Source organism: Ranitomeya imitator, chromosome 3 (assembly GCF_032444005.1).
Source record: "Ranitomeya imitator isolate aRanImi1 chromosome 3, aRanImi1.pri, whole genome shotgun sequence".
Taxonomy (NCBI): domain Eukaryota; kingdom Metazoa; phylum Chordata; class Amphibia; order Anura; family Dendrobatidae; genus Ranitomeya; species Ranitomeya imitator.
In genome coordinates this window covers 743,902,014-743,916,705 of record NC_091284.1, presented here as the reverse complement: position 1 = coordinate 743,916,705, position 14,692 = coordinate 743,902,014, and the positions used below count along the sequence as shown (strand labels likewise).

Here is a 14,692-nt window from a genome sequence, read left to right as displayed (position 1 = left end):
CTGTGATAACACTTTAGCTTTCCCCTCACAGCAGCCACTGTGGGGGAAGGGCAGTACAGCAGAGCCGAGCTGTGTCTCATTACAAACATTTCTTGCAGTTCTCCTCTCAATGTTTTCAACTCTGCTGTACTATCATCTGCGGTGAGATGAAAGAAGTGTTAGCAATCACTCTCATCTCTGCATTGCTCCCAGCACTTGTAATCACACACAACTCTGCAGTTTGATCAGTGAGGAGAGCGGACTGCCTGTCATTACATGTCTCACTCTGAGAAATCTGCTCTAAGCTATTGTGGCACATGTTCTTCTTTTCCCAGTATGTTTCTGCCTGCTTATGATTGGTCAATATTATGCAGGGGAAGAAGTACACATCTGCTAAAAAAAAATGTGGTAACACCCCAATGGGCTTATCATAAATTATAACCTAAACTTTACAAGCTAATTTCTCCAAAATGGAAAGAAGAAATAAAAAAAAATAAAAACTGTTCTATTCAGCTCTTCAGCCACAATCCCATGGTGTGGACAATTTAACAGGCTCAAACTGGTGATATGTTCCCTTTAAAAGCATGAACCAAAACAATGACTAAAATATCAGTATTTTTACATTCATGGAACCATTATGGATTTTCCTCCAGGAATAGTGCCACTGATGGTTAGTGGAGGATTCGGAGGGATCTCATTGTGGCTGGTTGTCTTCCCAGTTGATTGTGTTAAATCTCGAATCCAAGTCCTCTCCATGACAGGAAAACAATCAGGATTCATGAGGACATTTTTAAATATTTTAAGAAATGAAGGTAAGCATCAATACATTTTAAGGTAAGCCTGTTCCTTTTAAACAGGGTTGTTCCCTGCTGATTATTTTCTTTTAAATATCCCAAAATGCTTAAAAATAAAAAGTGAGTCACTGCTGTATGAAGTGATTGGTTGCAGCATCCATACAGCCTGTGCCGAAAGTGCATAGACAAGCTCTGTAGATCCTGTTGTTCTGGTCATACAGACATGTTTACTGAGGGTAAAGAAACACAAGAGAGGAAAAACAGGCCAAGTCAAATACGACACTGCGACATTTCTTTACCAAGATCGCAGTCTCTCATTGCGACATCACATATCTCATGTTAAAGAGAGCTGAACCTTGTTTTTTTCCCTGAGTGGGTACACCCCGCAGCCACACAAACTGTACTGTATACTACTGTATTTTGTTTTTCCCGTTGTGTCAAAAGGGTCGGGTATGTTTTTCCTAATGTTGCACTGGTTTATGCAGCGCGTTTTTAAATAAACCAGTGGAAAACTTAAACGGAAAGCGTTCCTGTGACTATCTCTTTGAGCAGCTGAGTGAGTGATCTACCACAGTGGATAAAACATCATTGTTCGCAGCAACACGTCCCATTTACACATGTTTTTTAATCAAGCCTATATATTATTTCATTCAGCATATAAGGCTGCGTGTCCACGATCAGGATGGCCGGCGGTATCGTCGGAGCGGCAAACCCGCTCTGTGGTAAGCCCCGCCCCCTTTATGGGACGCGATGATGCCGGATGTGTTCATAGCACACATCCGGCATCATCGCTCCCCACCATAAGGCTCTGTGCTATATCTTGCGGCGACGCAGCGTCGCCGCAAGATATACGGACATGCTGCGATCTGAAAAGACGCGCAGCATGTCCGGAGTCGCAGGGCCGCCGGGTGCGTGTTACCACGCATAGTGGAGACGGGATTTCATTAAATCCCCTCCACTATGCTGTAACATCTGGACGCTGCGTGTCTGACGCTGCGGCTCTATGCAGCGTCAGACACGCTGCGTTTCCTGCACGTGGAAACATACCCTTAGCATTTTGCTTGTTTGTCGGTTCATTGGCAGTCTGTTTAGACGGACCAATTATTGGGAAACGAGCGTTAGTAGGAACGTTCGTTCCCAATTATCGGCCAGTTTAAATACACCCTTAGATCTGGAAATCATCATATATGTAAAAGAAAAGAATAAACTGTTAGAGAACGTTGCCATTACATAGATCCTACTTTTTGTATCTTTAAGTCTCATGCAGCTCTATGTCTCCGCGATTACAGACTACACACACTCTGAAGGCTGATACTGCAGTTAATCCCTATTGAAAATTGCCTTATAAGATTGTACATCTGCACAGTTAATAGGGACAGACGGTACTTACATCATTATACTGAAACGTACTATTGTGTCTTAAGGCTGTGATCACGTGCTGTAACGGCATTGTAGGTTTATGGTGTATTTTTTTGGTGTGGTTTTACAAATCGACTGAGATTCTGCTGCGATTTTGGAAACCTGTAGTAGCAAAGTATAAGCTATCAGCAGACACTTGAACTATTCATTGTGTTAAAAAATAACTACAGAATGAATGGTCAGATTAAGGACTTGGAGAGTAAAACATGCCAACCCCAACAACTGCTATTTTAGGATCCTGTAGTGATTGTGTTACTCCATCGCCCTCAACATAGGAATCAATGAGTGCTTATGGTAGATATGAATTTCTTAATAAACAGAAAATGAAAATTGCACATTTTTAACTCTTGTTCTCCGATTTGGCCAATAGAATGTTCTGAAAATCTTTGAGATGTGGTGAACCTAAAATGAGATGGGCCTAGTCTAAGTCCCAATGCAAAATCTGTTACTAGACCCTCATCTACATGTTTTATAACACGCGTCTTCTTATTTGGCAGGGGGACCTTTGGACTCCTCAGGCACCTGACTCTAAGTGACCACTTGTTTGTTTTACAGGTATCCTGGCTTTATACTCTGGCCTAAAGCCGACGTTGATCAGAGCTTTCCCCGCCAATGGGGCACTATTTGTGGCCTATGAATACAGCAGGAAGTTTATGATGCAGCAGTTTGAGGAGTCGTGAATATTATAATGCCATAAAGGGACACCTTCACTGTTCCTTTTCCCATCCACATTCTGCGTGCCATGAACTCTACTGTCATTACTGTCGCGCAAATTGCGATGTGAATTTTAGCTACTATTCTTCTGTATTGCAAATACTTCTTGTATGAACAGATATTTGATGGTTTTATAATAAACATTTCGATTGATATTTCTTTTAAACTGACGGAATTGTGCGTTCCATTTGTTAAATCTATTACCCCTTTTATGACGAATCCAATTTTAATTTTTGCGCTTTAATTATTACCTATCCGCACTCAAATAGCAATCTTTTTTTCACCATCGGCATAGTCATATGAGGGCTTCAGTTTTGCGGGATGAGTTGTGGTTTTGAATTATACCACTCATTTCACTCTATAATGTACAAAAATATAGGAAGATTTTAGTTTAAAATGGGGTGAAATGGTAAAAAAAAACAAAATTCTGTTATTGCTTTTAAGGTTTTATTTTAATGGCAAAAAACTTGAGTAGTTTTTTATATTTTAATACTTAAAACTTGCTTTGTGCTGCCGTTTTCTGAGACCTGAAACTTTCTAAATTTTCCATTGATGTAAGTGCATGAGGGCTTATTTTTGTCAATCTGTCATTTTTATTAGGACCATTTTAAAGTATCTGCAATGTTTTGATCACTTTTTATTGCTTTTTTTATGCAAATCTAAAGTTTTGATTATGTTTTCTTCATGGCATTTACCATATGGGTTAATTTATTTTATATTTTCATAGATCAGACTTTTATAAACGCAGTGATATCAAGTATGTTTCATGGTTATAAAGTTGAAGGTAGACTTAAGTCCATCAAAGCTCAACATATAGCCTAACATGTTGATCCATGTGAAGGCAAAAACCCCATGGGGCAGATGCTAATAGCTCTATATTAGGGGGAAACATTCCATCCCAACTCCATACAACAATCAGACTAGTTCCCTGGATCTAAGAACAGATACCACTGATACATATCTTAGAAATACGTGCCGGGATAACATCCCATATAAATTAGGACATTAGCATAGTAACCAGGACACTCCGAAACTACCAATCCTACAAAACTAGTTCCCTGGATCTACGCCACACCACATAAACTAATGCCCATAAACTGTAATATTATATTTTTCAAGAAAGGTATATAGGCCCTTTTTGAATTTTAGTAGTAAATCAACCATTACAACATCATACGGCAGAGAGTTCCATAGTCTCACTGCTCTTACAGTAAAGAATCCACATCTGTGATTATGATTAAACCTTCTTTCCTCTAGATATAGATTATGCCCCCTTGTCCCTATCGCAGGCCTAAGTGTAAAAAGATCATTAAAAAGATCTCTGTGCTGTCCCCTTATATATTTGTAGATTGTAATAAGATTGCCCCTAAGCCTCCGTTTTTCCAAACTGAATAGTCCCAAGTTTAATAACCTATCTTGATATTGCAGTTAACCATTCCCTTAATAACCTTGGTTTATTTTCTTTCCATCTGCTCTAGTTCAACTAAATCCTTCTTATACACTCTAGACCAAAATTCTACGCAGTATTCTAAGTGTGGCCGCACTAGTGACTTATGTAGAGGCAAAACTATGTTCTGGTCTTGAGCATCTATGCGTCTTTTAATTCATTCCATTATAGCCTTGGCAGAAGCTACCTGACACTGAGTACTAAAGTGGACTTTGCTGTCCACCTATAAGCCCAAGTCTTTTACAGTGACAGCGTTACCCAGTGTTTTATAATTTAGTACATAATTATTCATTTTATTTCCTCTGCCCAAATGCATAACCTTACATTTATCTACATTAGATTTCAATTGCCATTTCTCAGCCCAAGCCTCCAGTTTACATAAATCCTTCTGTAATATTCAATTACTCTGTATTGATTACCCTGCAGAGTTTAGTATCTGTAAATATTGTAATTCTACTCTCTATGCCCTCTACAGGGTCATTAATAAATATGTTAAAAAGAAGAGGGCCCAATACTGACCCCTGTGGTACCCCACTGCTAATCATGACCCTTTCTGAGTGTCTTCCATTAATAACCCCCCTTTTTTTCCTATCCATCCCTGAGGCAGTTGTTAACACGGTTACATATATTTTCCACTATGCCCATTTTTCTCATTTTGTATACCAGCCTTTTGTGTGGAACGGTGTCAAACAACCTTGAAAAATCCAGATAGAAAATAGCCACTCCTCACTCATTATGTCCTCATGGAAGCTGATCAGAGTGGTTTGACAGCACCGATCCCTCATAAACCCATGATGATGCTGGGTCATAAGGTTATTCTTTTTGAGATATTCCAGGATAGCATCTCTCAGGAAACCCTCAAGGATTTTATGCACAGCAGAAGTTAAACTTACCGGCCTATAATTTCCAGGTTCAAATGTTGTCCCCCATTTGAATATTGGCACCACATCCCGTGGTACAGACCCTGTTATTATTGAATCTGTGAATATTAAAAATAACGGTCTGTCTATCACTGTACTTAATTCCTTCAGTTCTCGGGGTTGTATGCCATCCAGGCCTGGGGATTTGTCTACTTTATTGATTTTGTGGCGGCGCCGTACTTCGTCCTGAGATAAGCAGGTGACATTTAGTGGAGAATTTCTAGTATCCCTGATCATGTCCTCTGTCATGGGATTTTCTTGTATAAATACTGAAGAGAGAAATGATTTTTATCATTCTGACCTTTTCTTCATCCACTTCCACCAATGTTTTTATTATTATTATGTTATTATTATATTATTTCTTTATGTTTGTAGTGCTAGAAGGGTGAACATTCCAACTTTTTTTTGTTTTTACCTTTTTAAAAACTTTTTTTTAACCTCTTTGCAACCGCATAACGTAAAGATATGTCACATGGTCACAGAAGAAGTGTGGCGCAGACTCAGCCCGCACCATAGAGTGAAATGTATAAGATGGCAGCGACGGGGCCTTTATTAGGCAAACCATCTGCACCCTGCGCATGTATTGCAGGGAAGGGATGGCTATGACCGTTGAAACAGACTCCCACCTCTGGTTTGCAACACTTAATTGCCGCAGTCAGTAGCAGGTTTTGCTTTAATTAGCGTTTGTTTTCCATATGCTATAGGGTACGAACACACAGAACTGATCTTGTGTCTACTGTGCTGCAACATAAATTTAAATAGATACACTTTTGTGAAATCCAATCCATCCAACTTCTTAAGTGGTTGTCTAGGATTGGCGTACAAGTCTGCAGTCACTCTATGTGACGACAGACTTGTGAATCCTCATAGAGCGCACTGGGCACACTGTCAGGATTCTCTGGTGCTGACACTGGGAGCTTCACTTGTATTGAGCGAGGCCACACACAACTAATAGCAATGTGGCCAACAGTATGCAAATTGCATGATAGAATCTTGACAGTGTGCACTGTGCGTTTTTTTCCCTTGCATATTTCAAACTGCGGTGCATTTTTTTTTTTCAAATCTGCAGCATCCATTATTTCAGTGTTTTTCACCCTTTCAGATGAATGAAGTAAAAACACATAAAAAACGTATAGATTTTTACGCAGAGTTTTTCCTGGTAACACTGTTTTTTTTGCTGCAGAAAAATATGCTACACATTCTCATGTGCACATAGTCATACTGTCATGTTAAGTGCCATTAAGGCTAGCATATCTTATCTGAAGACGACTAAAGGTACCGTCACACTCAGCGAGGCTGCAGCGATATAGACAACGAGCCGATTGCTGCAGCGTCGCCGTTTAGGTCGCTGTAGAGATGTCAAACACGGCAGCTCCAGAACGATGCAGGAGTGATCCTGTGACATAACGGCGACTCACTTATCGTTCTCGCAGGTCGTTAGCTCCATGTAAAACATTGCTGGCATCGTTGCTTTTGCTGTCAAACATGACGATACACGCCGACCTGACGACCAGATAAAGTTCCGGACTTCTAGCTCCGACCAGCGATATCACAGCGGGATCCAGATCGCTGCTGTGTGTCAAACACAACGAGATCGCTATCCAGGACGCTGCAACGTCACAGATCGTTGTCGTTCTCGTTGTAAAGTTGCTGAGTGTGAAGGTACCTTAAGGAAACTTGTTTTCATTATTGTTAAGAGGACATTGTGAACTGATTATATTGTCTCCTAAGCAAGAGATAGATTTCTTCTGGGAGAATGCTGATCTAGGACATTTTCACAAACAAAGTCTAAAGTCCAATTTTGTGACATGATCAAAAGTTCATTTTGTGATGTTTTCAGCTTTCTCTCTGTCCTCACTTATACATAGCAAAAACTAAAAACAGGTATTGTAAGCATTTCTTGTGCAATAATCAGCTATGTTCACACTTTCTATCAGGACTCCTGTGTCCTGTGAAGTCCAGAACAGTTTTAGTAGAAGCTCTTTGTGTCCTATAGTGTATCACATGCCAAAAAGTTATTAACATCAGGGGCTGTTAGAAAATCTGTGGTATTAGTTTTGTAAAAAGGAGTCAACATGCCACCCTAAACATAACCGTCTCTATTTAATACGTAGATTGCATAGGATATTGGGCCAATGGTTATGAAAGACCAGAGCCTTCTGTCCTTCATGGCATCGCTTGGCACAAAAATAGGTCATTTTGATCTTTGCTATGCGGCCCCTTCTCTTCTATGTCACTGTCATTGTGAAACCCCAGTCATGGTGAGATGACCGTACAGAAGGCCAGCAACAGCAGTATGTAAGACACACTTGGCACTCTTGAGGGCCAGGCTACTCTTCAGCCACTCCCTCTGAATGGAGGACTTTTGCAGAGACCTTCTCAGGTGCCAACAGTGCAGTGGCAACCATACTATTGAAGCACAACTGAATAATCAGCGGTGATCAAGAGGATATAGTGGGTTTAACATCCACCTTATGGATCACCTGACACCACTGAGGTGATACCCAATCTCTACCCTCTGTCCAGAGAGACAGAGGAAGGGGCGAGGAGGGTGGAGAGAAAGGAACCTCCCACCACACACCTGAACCAGAAGACATAGAGTCCCATGTCTCCTGGCAACAGCTGATGCTGGGGATCCCGGCACCCCTGAATAGCGTCAGCACTGGGAGCAACGGCGTCTCGCTTCCCAACCTCACCACACCCTGAGGCAGGTCCCCTGGAATGGAGTACAAGGGCAAGGCAGGACTCATTCCCGACCTGACCCCGCAAAGCGACACCCCATCTATCGTACGAGGGGTACGCTTGCATGCAGAGACACAAGAGAGCCCAGCCTCCTTGTCCTCCGGAGATCTGTCCTGACATCCACCAGTATCCAAGGTGCCAGAACTCTCACGGTAAGACCGTCACCGCCTTCTCGGCTCCCTGACAGTCCCCTTCATACTTGCTTCCTAAGTTATTATTTATTAGAATAGTGTTAGTAAACTAACTTTGCCCTGTTCCCTTCTTCCAAATATTATTCTGAATCTGCACCCTACTATTCTTCTGTCTCTACACCCTCCATGCACATGATAACTGTACTTGATACTTGACTATTGCACTTAAACACACGGGCTGATGACCGGATCATGCAGCTTTATATGAAAATCCCTATCTATATTTGTAATTGTCTAAGGGTTTTTCTGTCTGTCTGTCTGTCCTGGAAATCCCGCGTCGCTGATTGGTCGAGGCCGCCAGGCCTCGACCAATCAGCGACGGACACAGCATGGCGACGATGATGTTATAAAGGTTGCCTCGACCAATCAGCGACGGGCACAGTCTGCTGCGAATTCGCCTCGACAAATCAGCGACGGGCACAGTATCGACGTAGATGTCATAATGGTTGCCTTGACCAATCAGCGACGGGCACAGTCTGCCGCGAATTCTGGAAACATCATTGTCCATATACTACGGGGACATGCATATTCTAGAATACCCGATGCGTTAGAATCGGGCCACAATCTAGTTTATTATAATTGTCTAAGGGTCACTTCCGTCTTTCTGTCCTTCTGTCTTTCTGTCACGGTTATTCATTCGCTGATTGGTCTCGCCAGCTGCCTGTCATGGCTACCGCGACCAATCAGCGACGGGCACAGTCCGGAAGAAAATGGCCACTCCTTACTCCCCGCAGTCAGTGCCTGTCGCCCGCATACTCCCCTCCGGTCACCGCTAACACAGGGTTAATGGCGGCGGTAACGGACCGCGTTATGCCGCGGGTAACGCACTCCGTTACTGCCGCTATTAACTCTGTGTGTCCCCAACTTTTTACTATTGACGCTGCCTATGCGGCATAAATAGTAAAAAATGTAATGTTAAAAATAATTAAAAAAAAAAAAACCTGCTATACTCACCCTCTGTAGTCCGCTGAGCTGCTCGCGCCGGCCACCATCTTCCGTTGCAGGTTCCGGTGGCAAAGATGGTATGGGAGAAGAACCTGCCATGACGTCACGGTCATGTGACCGCGACGTCATCACAGGTCCTGCACTCATACCAACCCTAGGACCGGAAGCTGCCGTGGACTACAATGGGCCCTCGGAAAGGTGAGTATATGTTTATTTTTAATTTTTTAACCTGTGACAAACGTGGCTGGACAATATACTACGTAGCTGGGCAATATACTACGTGACTGGCCAATATACTACGTGGCTCTGTGCTGTATACTACGTCGCTGTGCAATATACTACGAGGCTTTGTGCTGTATACTACGTCACTGGGCAATATACTATGTAACTAGGCAATATACTACGTGACTGGCCAATATACTACGTGGCTCTGTGCTGTATACTACTTCACTGGGCAATATACTATGTCACGGGGCAATATACTACGTAACTGGGCAATATACTACGTGGCTGTGCAATATACTACGTGGCTGGGCAATATACTACATGGCTGGGCAATATACTACGTCACTGGGCAATATACTACGTCACTAGGCAATATACTACGTCACTGGGCAATATACTACGTCACTAGGCAATATACTACGTAGCTGGGCAATATACTACGTGTCTGTGCTGTATCCTACGTCGCTGGGCAATATACTACGTAACTGGGCAATATACTACGTGGCTGGGCAATATACTATGTGGCTGGGCAATATACTACGTGGCTGGGCAATATACTACGTCACTGGGCAATATACTACATCACTGGGCAATATACTACGTCACTGGGCAATATACTACGTCGATGGGCAATATACTACATTGATGGGCAATATACTACGTTGATGGGCAATATACTACGTGGCTGGGCAATATACTACGTGGCTGGGCAATATACTACGTGGCTGGGCAATATACTACGTGACTGGGCAATATACATCGATGGGCAATATACTACGTGACTGTGCAATATACTACGTGGCTGGGCAATATACTACGTGGTTGGGCAAAATACTACATGGACATGCATATTCTAGAATACCCGATGCGTTAGAATCGGGCCACCATCTATGTTCTGTCCTCACTAGCTGAGGCAGGCTCATACGTAGCTATACAGTCAGCTAAACCGCTATACCGGGGTCCAATAAGGAGACTGTGGTTGAGTCTGTGCTTTATTAAACGTAGTGGTATATTGATGCGGTGAAACTGTGAACAATGATATACATAGAATCAGTGCATGGCATAGAAGATACATAATACACATGATATACATTATGCATAACATTTAGAAAGCTAGTGACTAAACTAGGAGTACAACTGGTTAAACTAAGCTAATATGGAGCAGAAATATCTATAGGAAGCATAAAGACATACCGGCAATGCAATCGCAAGGGGGATGAAGTGAAGCGTCTTTCCTTGAAGGCAGACTGAGGAAAGTGAAAGGAAAAATGGAGGGAAATGGAGGCTGAGCTACCATAATGCATTGCAAAGGAGGAGGAGAATCAGACATGGATAATACAAAAACAAGATTGAACTGCCAACATAACTCTGACCGCTAGAGGGAGCCAAAGCATCACAGATGAATAAAGGCATGAATATATCAATACTGTATACTGAGGAAACTGCAATTATGCAAGCAAATAATCAGGGCAACAATATTAGATGGCGGAGACAGAACACTCCCCGTCTGGCATCAACGGATGTCACAACTCCTTTCTTCCGAAGGCAACAATAGGACCAGTTCAGATACCGGTCTGGAAAATGTCTTAGGTTCATTCCCTTTGGTCATCCTTAGCTCAACTTTGCGGACGTTGCCGTCCTTGCTCGGGAACGTTGCGGTAACTAGACCAAGTGGCCACTGGTTCCGGTGAATCTGACAGTCTTTCACCAGAACAAGGTCACCTATGTTCAGATTAGGTTTAGCAGATTGCCACTTCGTACGTGGCTGCAGGGTAGACAAATATTGCTTGCGCCACCTGTCCCAGAAAGTAATTGCAAGACTTTGTACCTGTCTCCATTGGCGCTTGTAGAGGTCCTTAGCGTCGAATCCTCCTGGAGGGGCACTGAACAATCCCGTTTTCTGGGTAAGTAGATCAGCTGGAGTCAATAACAAGGGCTCCTAAGGGTCGTTAGGAACTGGAACCAGGGGTCTTGCATTGATTATAGCTGCAGCTTCAGCCATGAAGGTGATTAGGCTTTCGTGGGTAAGCCTCGCTGCTCCTTTAGATTTTTCCATGTCACGAGTTCTGGTGGTCCCGAATGAGCGAGCTATATGAGTCAGGCAGGTAATGGCTCGAGTAAGTGACTTCCAACTTGAGAATCTGTCGATCCTGCAAGATCCAAGCTGGATAACAGAGGTCATTGTATGTAGTGTAGACACCTGAGGCCGGATTTCAGCATCTGAGTCCTCTCCTACTAGTTCAAAGGTGTCTGGAAAACATTCCTCAATGTACAATAGTTTTGGTCCAGAGAGCCACGTTGTGCTTCCTAGTCGACTTGCGTCAACTGCTCTAGTTGCATGATCTGCGGGATTCTGGTCTGTGGGTATGTAATGCCACTGCTGTGGGTGAACTGATCTCCTGATTCCTAGCACTCTGTTATTGACATAAACGTAGAATCGCCTGGTTTCGTTGTGGATATATCCCAGGACTACTTTGCTGTCTGAGTAGAACTTGGCTTGTGTCAGGTCGATATCCATTTCGGATGCGATGAACTCCGCTAACTCAACGGCTAAGACTGCGGCACAAAGCTCTGACCTGGGTATAGTGTGCTCTGGTTGTGGTGCGAGTTTGGCCTTTCCCATGACGAAACCAATGTGGCACTGACATTTGGAGTCTACAGTTTTGAGGTAGGCAACAGCGGCAATTGCTTTGACAGAAGCATCTGCAAATACGTACAGTCTTTGGCTCTGTATCTCAGTAGATGGCACAGGGGTGTATGGTCTTGGCATATGCAAGTTGGAGAGTGCCGCTAACGAGTTCTTCCACTCTTCCCACTGGATCCTCTTATCAGGTGGCAGAGGTGCATCCCAGTCAGATGTTTCCCTAGTTAAGTCTCTTAGTAGGGCCTTGCCTTGTATAGTAACAGGAGCTGCGAAACCCAAGGGGTCGTACAGACTGTTGATGGTAGACAGGACGCCTCTACGTGTGAAAGGCCTTTCTTCCTGGCTGACCTGAAAGGTGAAAGTGTCTGATTGTAGATTCCAGAGAAGCCCGAGGCTGCGTTGCATTGGTGCGGGGTCTGACCCCAGGTCCAGGTCTCTGAGACCATTACATAGGTCTTGAGAAGGGAACGCTTCCATGAGTTCTTGGCTGTTTGAGGCTATTTTATGAAGCCTAAGGTTCGAGAAGGCAAGCATGTCCTGAGCTCTCCTGAGAAGACTGATGGCAGTCTCATTTGAAGGCATGGCTTTTAGACAGTCGTCGACATAAAAGTCCTTTTCTATGAATTGTCTGACATCTGCTCCGTATTCTGGTTCTCCTTCCTGAGCTGACCTTTTGAGTCCGTAAATGGCGACTGCAGGTGAAGGACTGTTGCCAAAGATGTGCACTCTCATGCGATACTCTGTGACTTCTTTAGTAGGATCATTGTCTCTGTACCAGAAGAATCTTAGGAAGTTCCTGTCTCTCTCTCTCACAAGGAAACAATGGAACATTTGCTGGATGTCAGCGATGAAGGCAATGGAATCCTTACGGAAGCGCATAAGTACACCCAGTAGTTTGTTATTGAGGTCTGGTCCTGTCAGTAGAACGTCATTCAGGGAGACATCATTAAATTTAGCACTGAAATCAAACACGACTCTGATCTGGCCTGGTTTCTTAGGGTGGTATACTCCGAACATGGGTAGGAACCAGCATTCTTCAGAGTCTTTGAGAGTGGGAGCTAGTTCTGCGTGACAGTTTTCAAAAATCTTTGACATGAAGGAGAAAAAGTGATCTTTCATCTCTGGTTTCTTTTGCAGATTACGAATGAGAGAGGAGAAACGTTGTAATGCCTGATTTCTGTTGTTCGGTAGACGTGGTCTGTGGGTTTTGAAGGGAAGAGGTGCGACCCAGCTGTTGGTCTCATCTTTAACGAGTCCCTTGTCCATTACCGCTAAGAACAACTTGTCCTCTACCGATATTGCCACTTGGTTGTCCTGCTTAGTTCTCTGGAAGACTGTGCACCCTAACTGATCCTCATAGCTTCCCGACACTATACTGCTGTCGTGAGTAAAGTCTATTAGATGGTTGGGCAGTTGGATGCTGTGTGGCAGTTCCCTGACATGGAACTCATTGTTACAAGGTTGAAACAGAGATGGATGTCCTTTCTCCAATGTATTTGTCAGCATGCTTGTCACAGAAGATGGGGCGTGCATGCGTCCCAAGCATACGTTGCCAATTATGACCCATCCTAGGTCTAGCCTTTGGGCATAGGGTGCATTGTGAAGTCCATTGATATGACGTCTCACTTTATGAACCTGCAGGATATCTCTCCCCAACAGCAGAATTATCTGGGCCTGATGGTCGAGTTCTGGTATAAGGTGTGCTATTCGTTTTAAGTGAGCGTGATGGATTGCTACATCTGGTGTAGGGATTTCAGATCTATTGTCTGGGATCTGGTTACATTCGATGATCGTAGGTAGTGGTAGGCAGAATTGTCCGTCTAAAGACTCGATCTGGTAGTCAGTAGCTTTCCTGCCTGCTGTTGTCACAGTACCTGCACACGTCTTTAAGGAGTAGGGAGTGCTTGGCCCTTTGATGTTGAATAGGTCAAAGAACGTTGATCTAGCCAAGGATCGATTACTTTGATCATCCAAGATAGCATACAGTCTTACAGCTTGGTCTCTATGGCCCTTCGGGTATACTTTGACGAGGCATATTTTTGAACAGGACCTACTGTCTATTGTCCCTTTGCAGACCTCGGTACATTGTGAAGTGATCTCTGGCGTAGCTGTATCAGTGTTCCTTTCTTCCCCGCCATGCTCACTGTCAGCAGGCGTGTTTTGTGTACTCCATGGAGCTGGGCCAGGGTGTAGAGCGGTGTTATGGTCTGTGGTGCCACATTCTGTGCATTTTACACTGACCTTGCAATCCTTGGCGAGATGAGCTGTGGACAAGCAGCACTTGTAGCAGATACCGTTTTCTTTCAGGAAGCTTCTGCGATCTGGCATAGATTTTCCTCTGAAGGCTTTGCATTTCAGGAGAGGATGAGGCTTCTGATGAAGTGGGCACTGCTTGTCAGGGTCCTGCACCTTTGTCTCTGATTGGGAGCAGCCAGCAGACCTGTAATTAGAACCTGAAGAAGAAACATAAGTCTTGTGTACTGCCACAGATGTTCTGCGTGGATTTGCAGGTGGTGACGGTGTGGCATATGGTATTGCAAAGTCAAAGCTGGGATCGTTTCTAATTCTCGCTTGTTGGTGTATGAAGTCTACAAAAACGGAGAAGGGAGGGAATGGATCGCTGTGTTTGTATTTGTACGTGGAACCATGTGTGAGCCACCTCTCCTGTAGAT

The 14,692-nt window shown here is 43.6% G+C and overlaps 1 protein-coding gene across 1 annotated transcript in view; it reads left to right on the top strand.

The window, feature by feature from the left end:
* The window catches only part of LOC138672334 (mitochondrial ornithine transporter 1-like), a 28,954-nt gene extending 25,880 nt beyond the window's left edge, over positions 1-3,074 (top strand). The window contains exons 6-7 of the mRNA XM_069760278.1: positions 633-791; positions 2,748-3,074. Of these exons, the coding sequence (XP_069616379.1) occupies positions 633-791; positions 2,748-2,872 (284 nt within the window). The 3' untranslated portion in view covers positions 2,873-3,074. The remainder of the gene's footprint in view (positions 1-632; positions 792-2,747) is intronic.
* Positions 3,075-14,692: the final 11,618 nt, after the last annotated feature.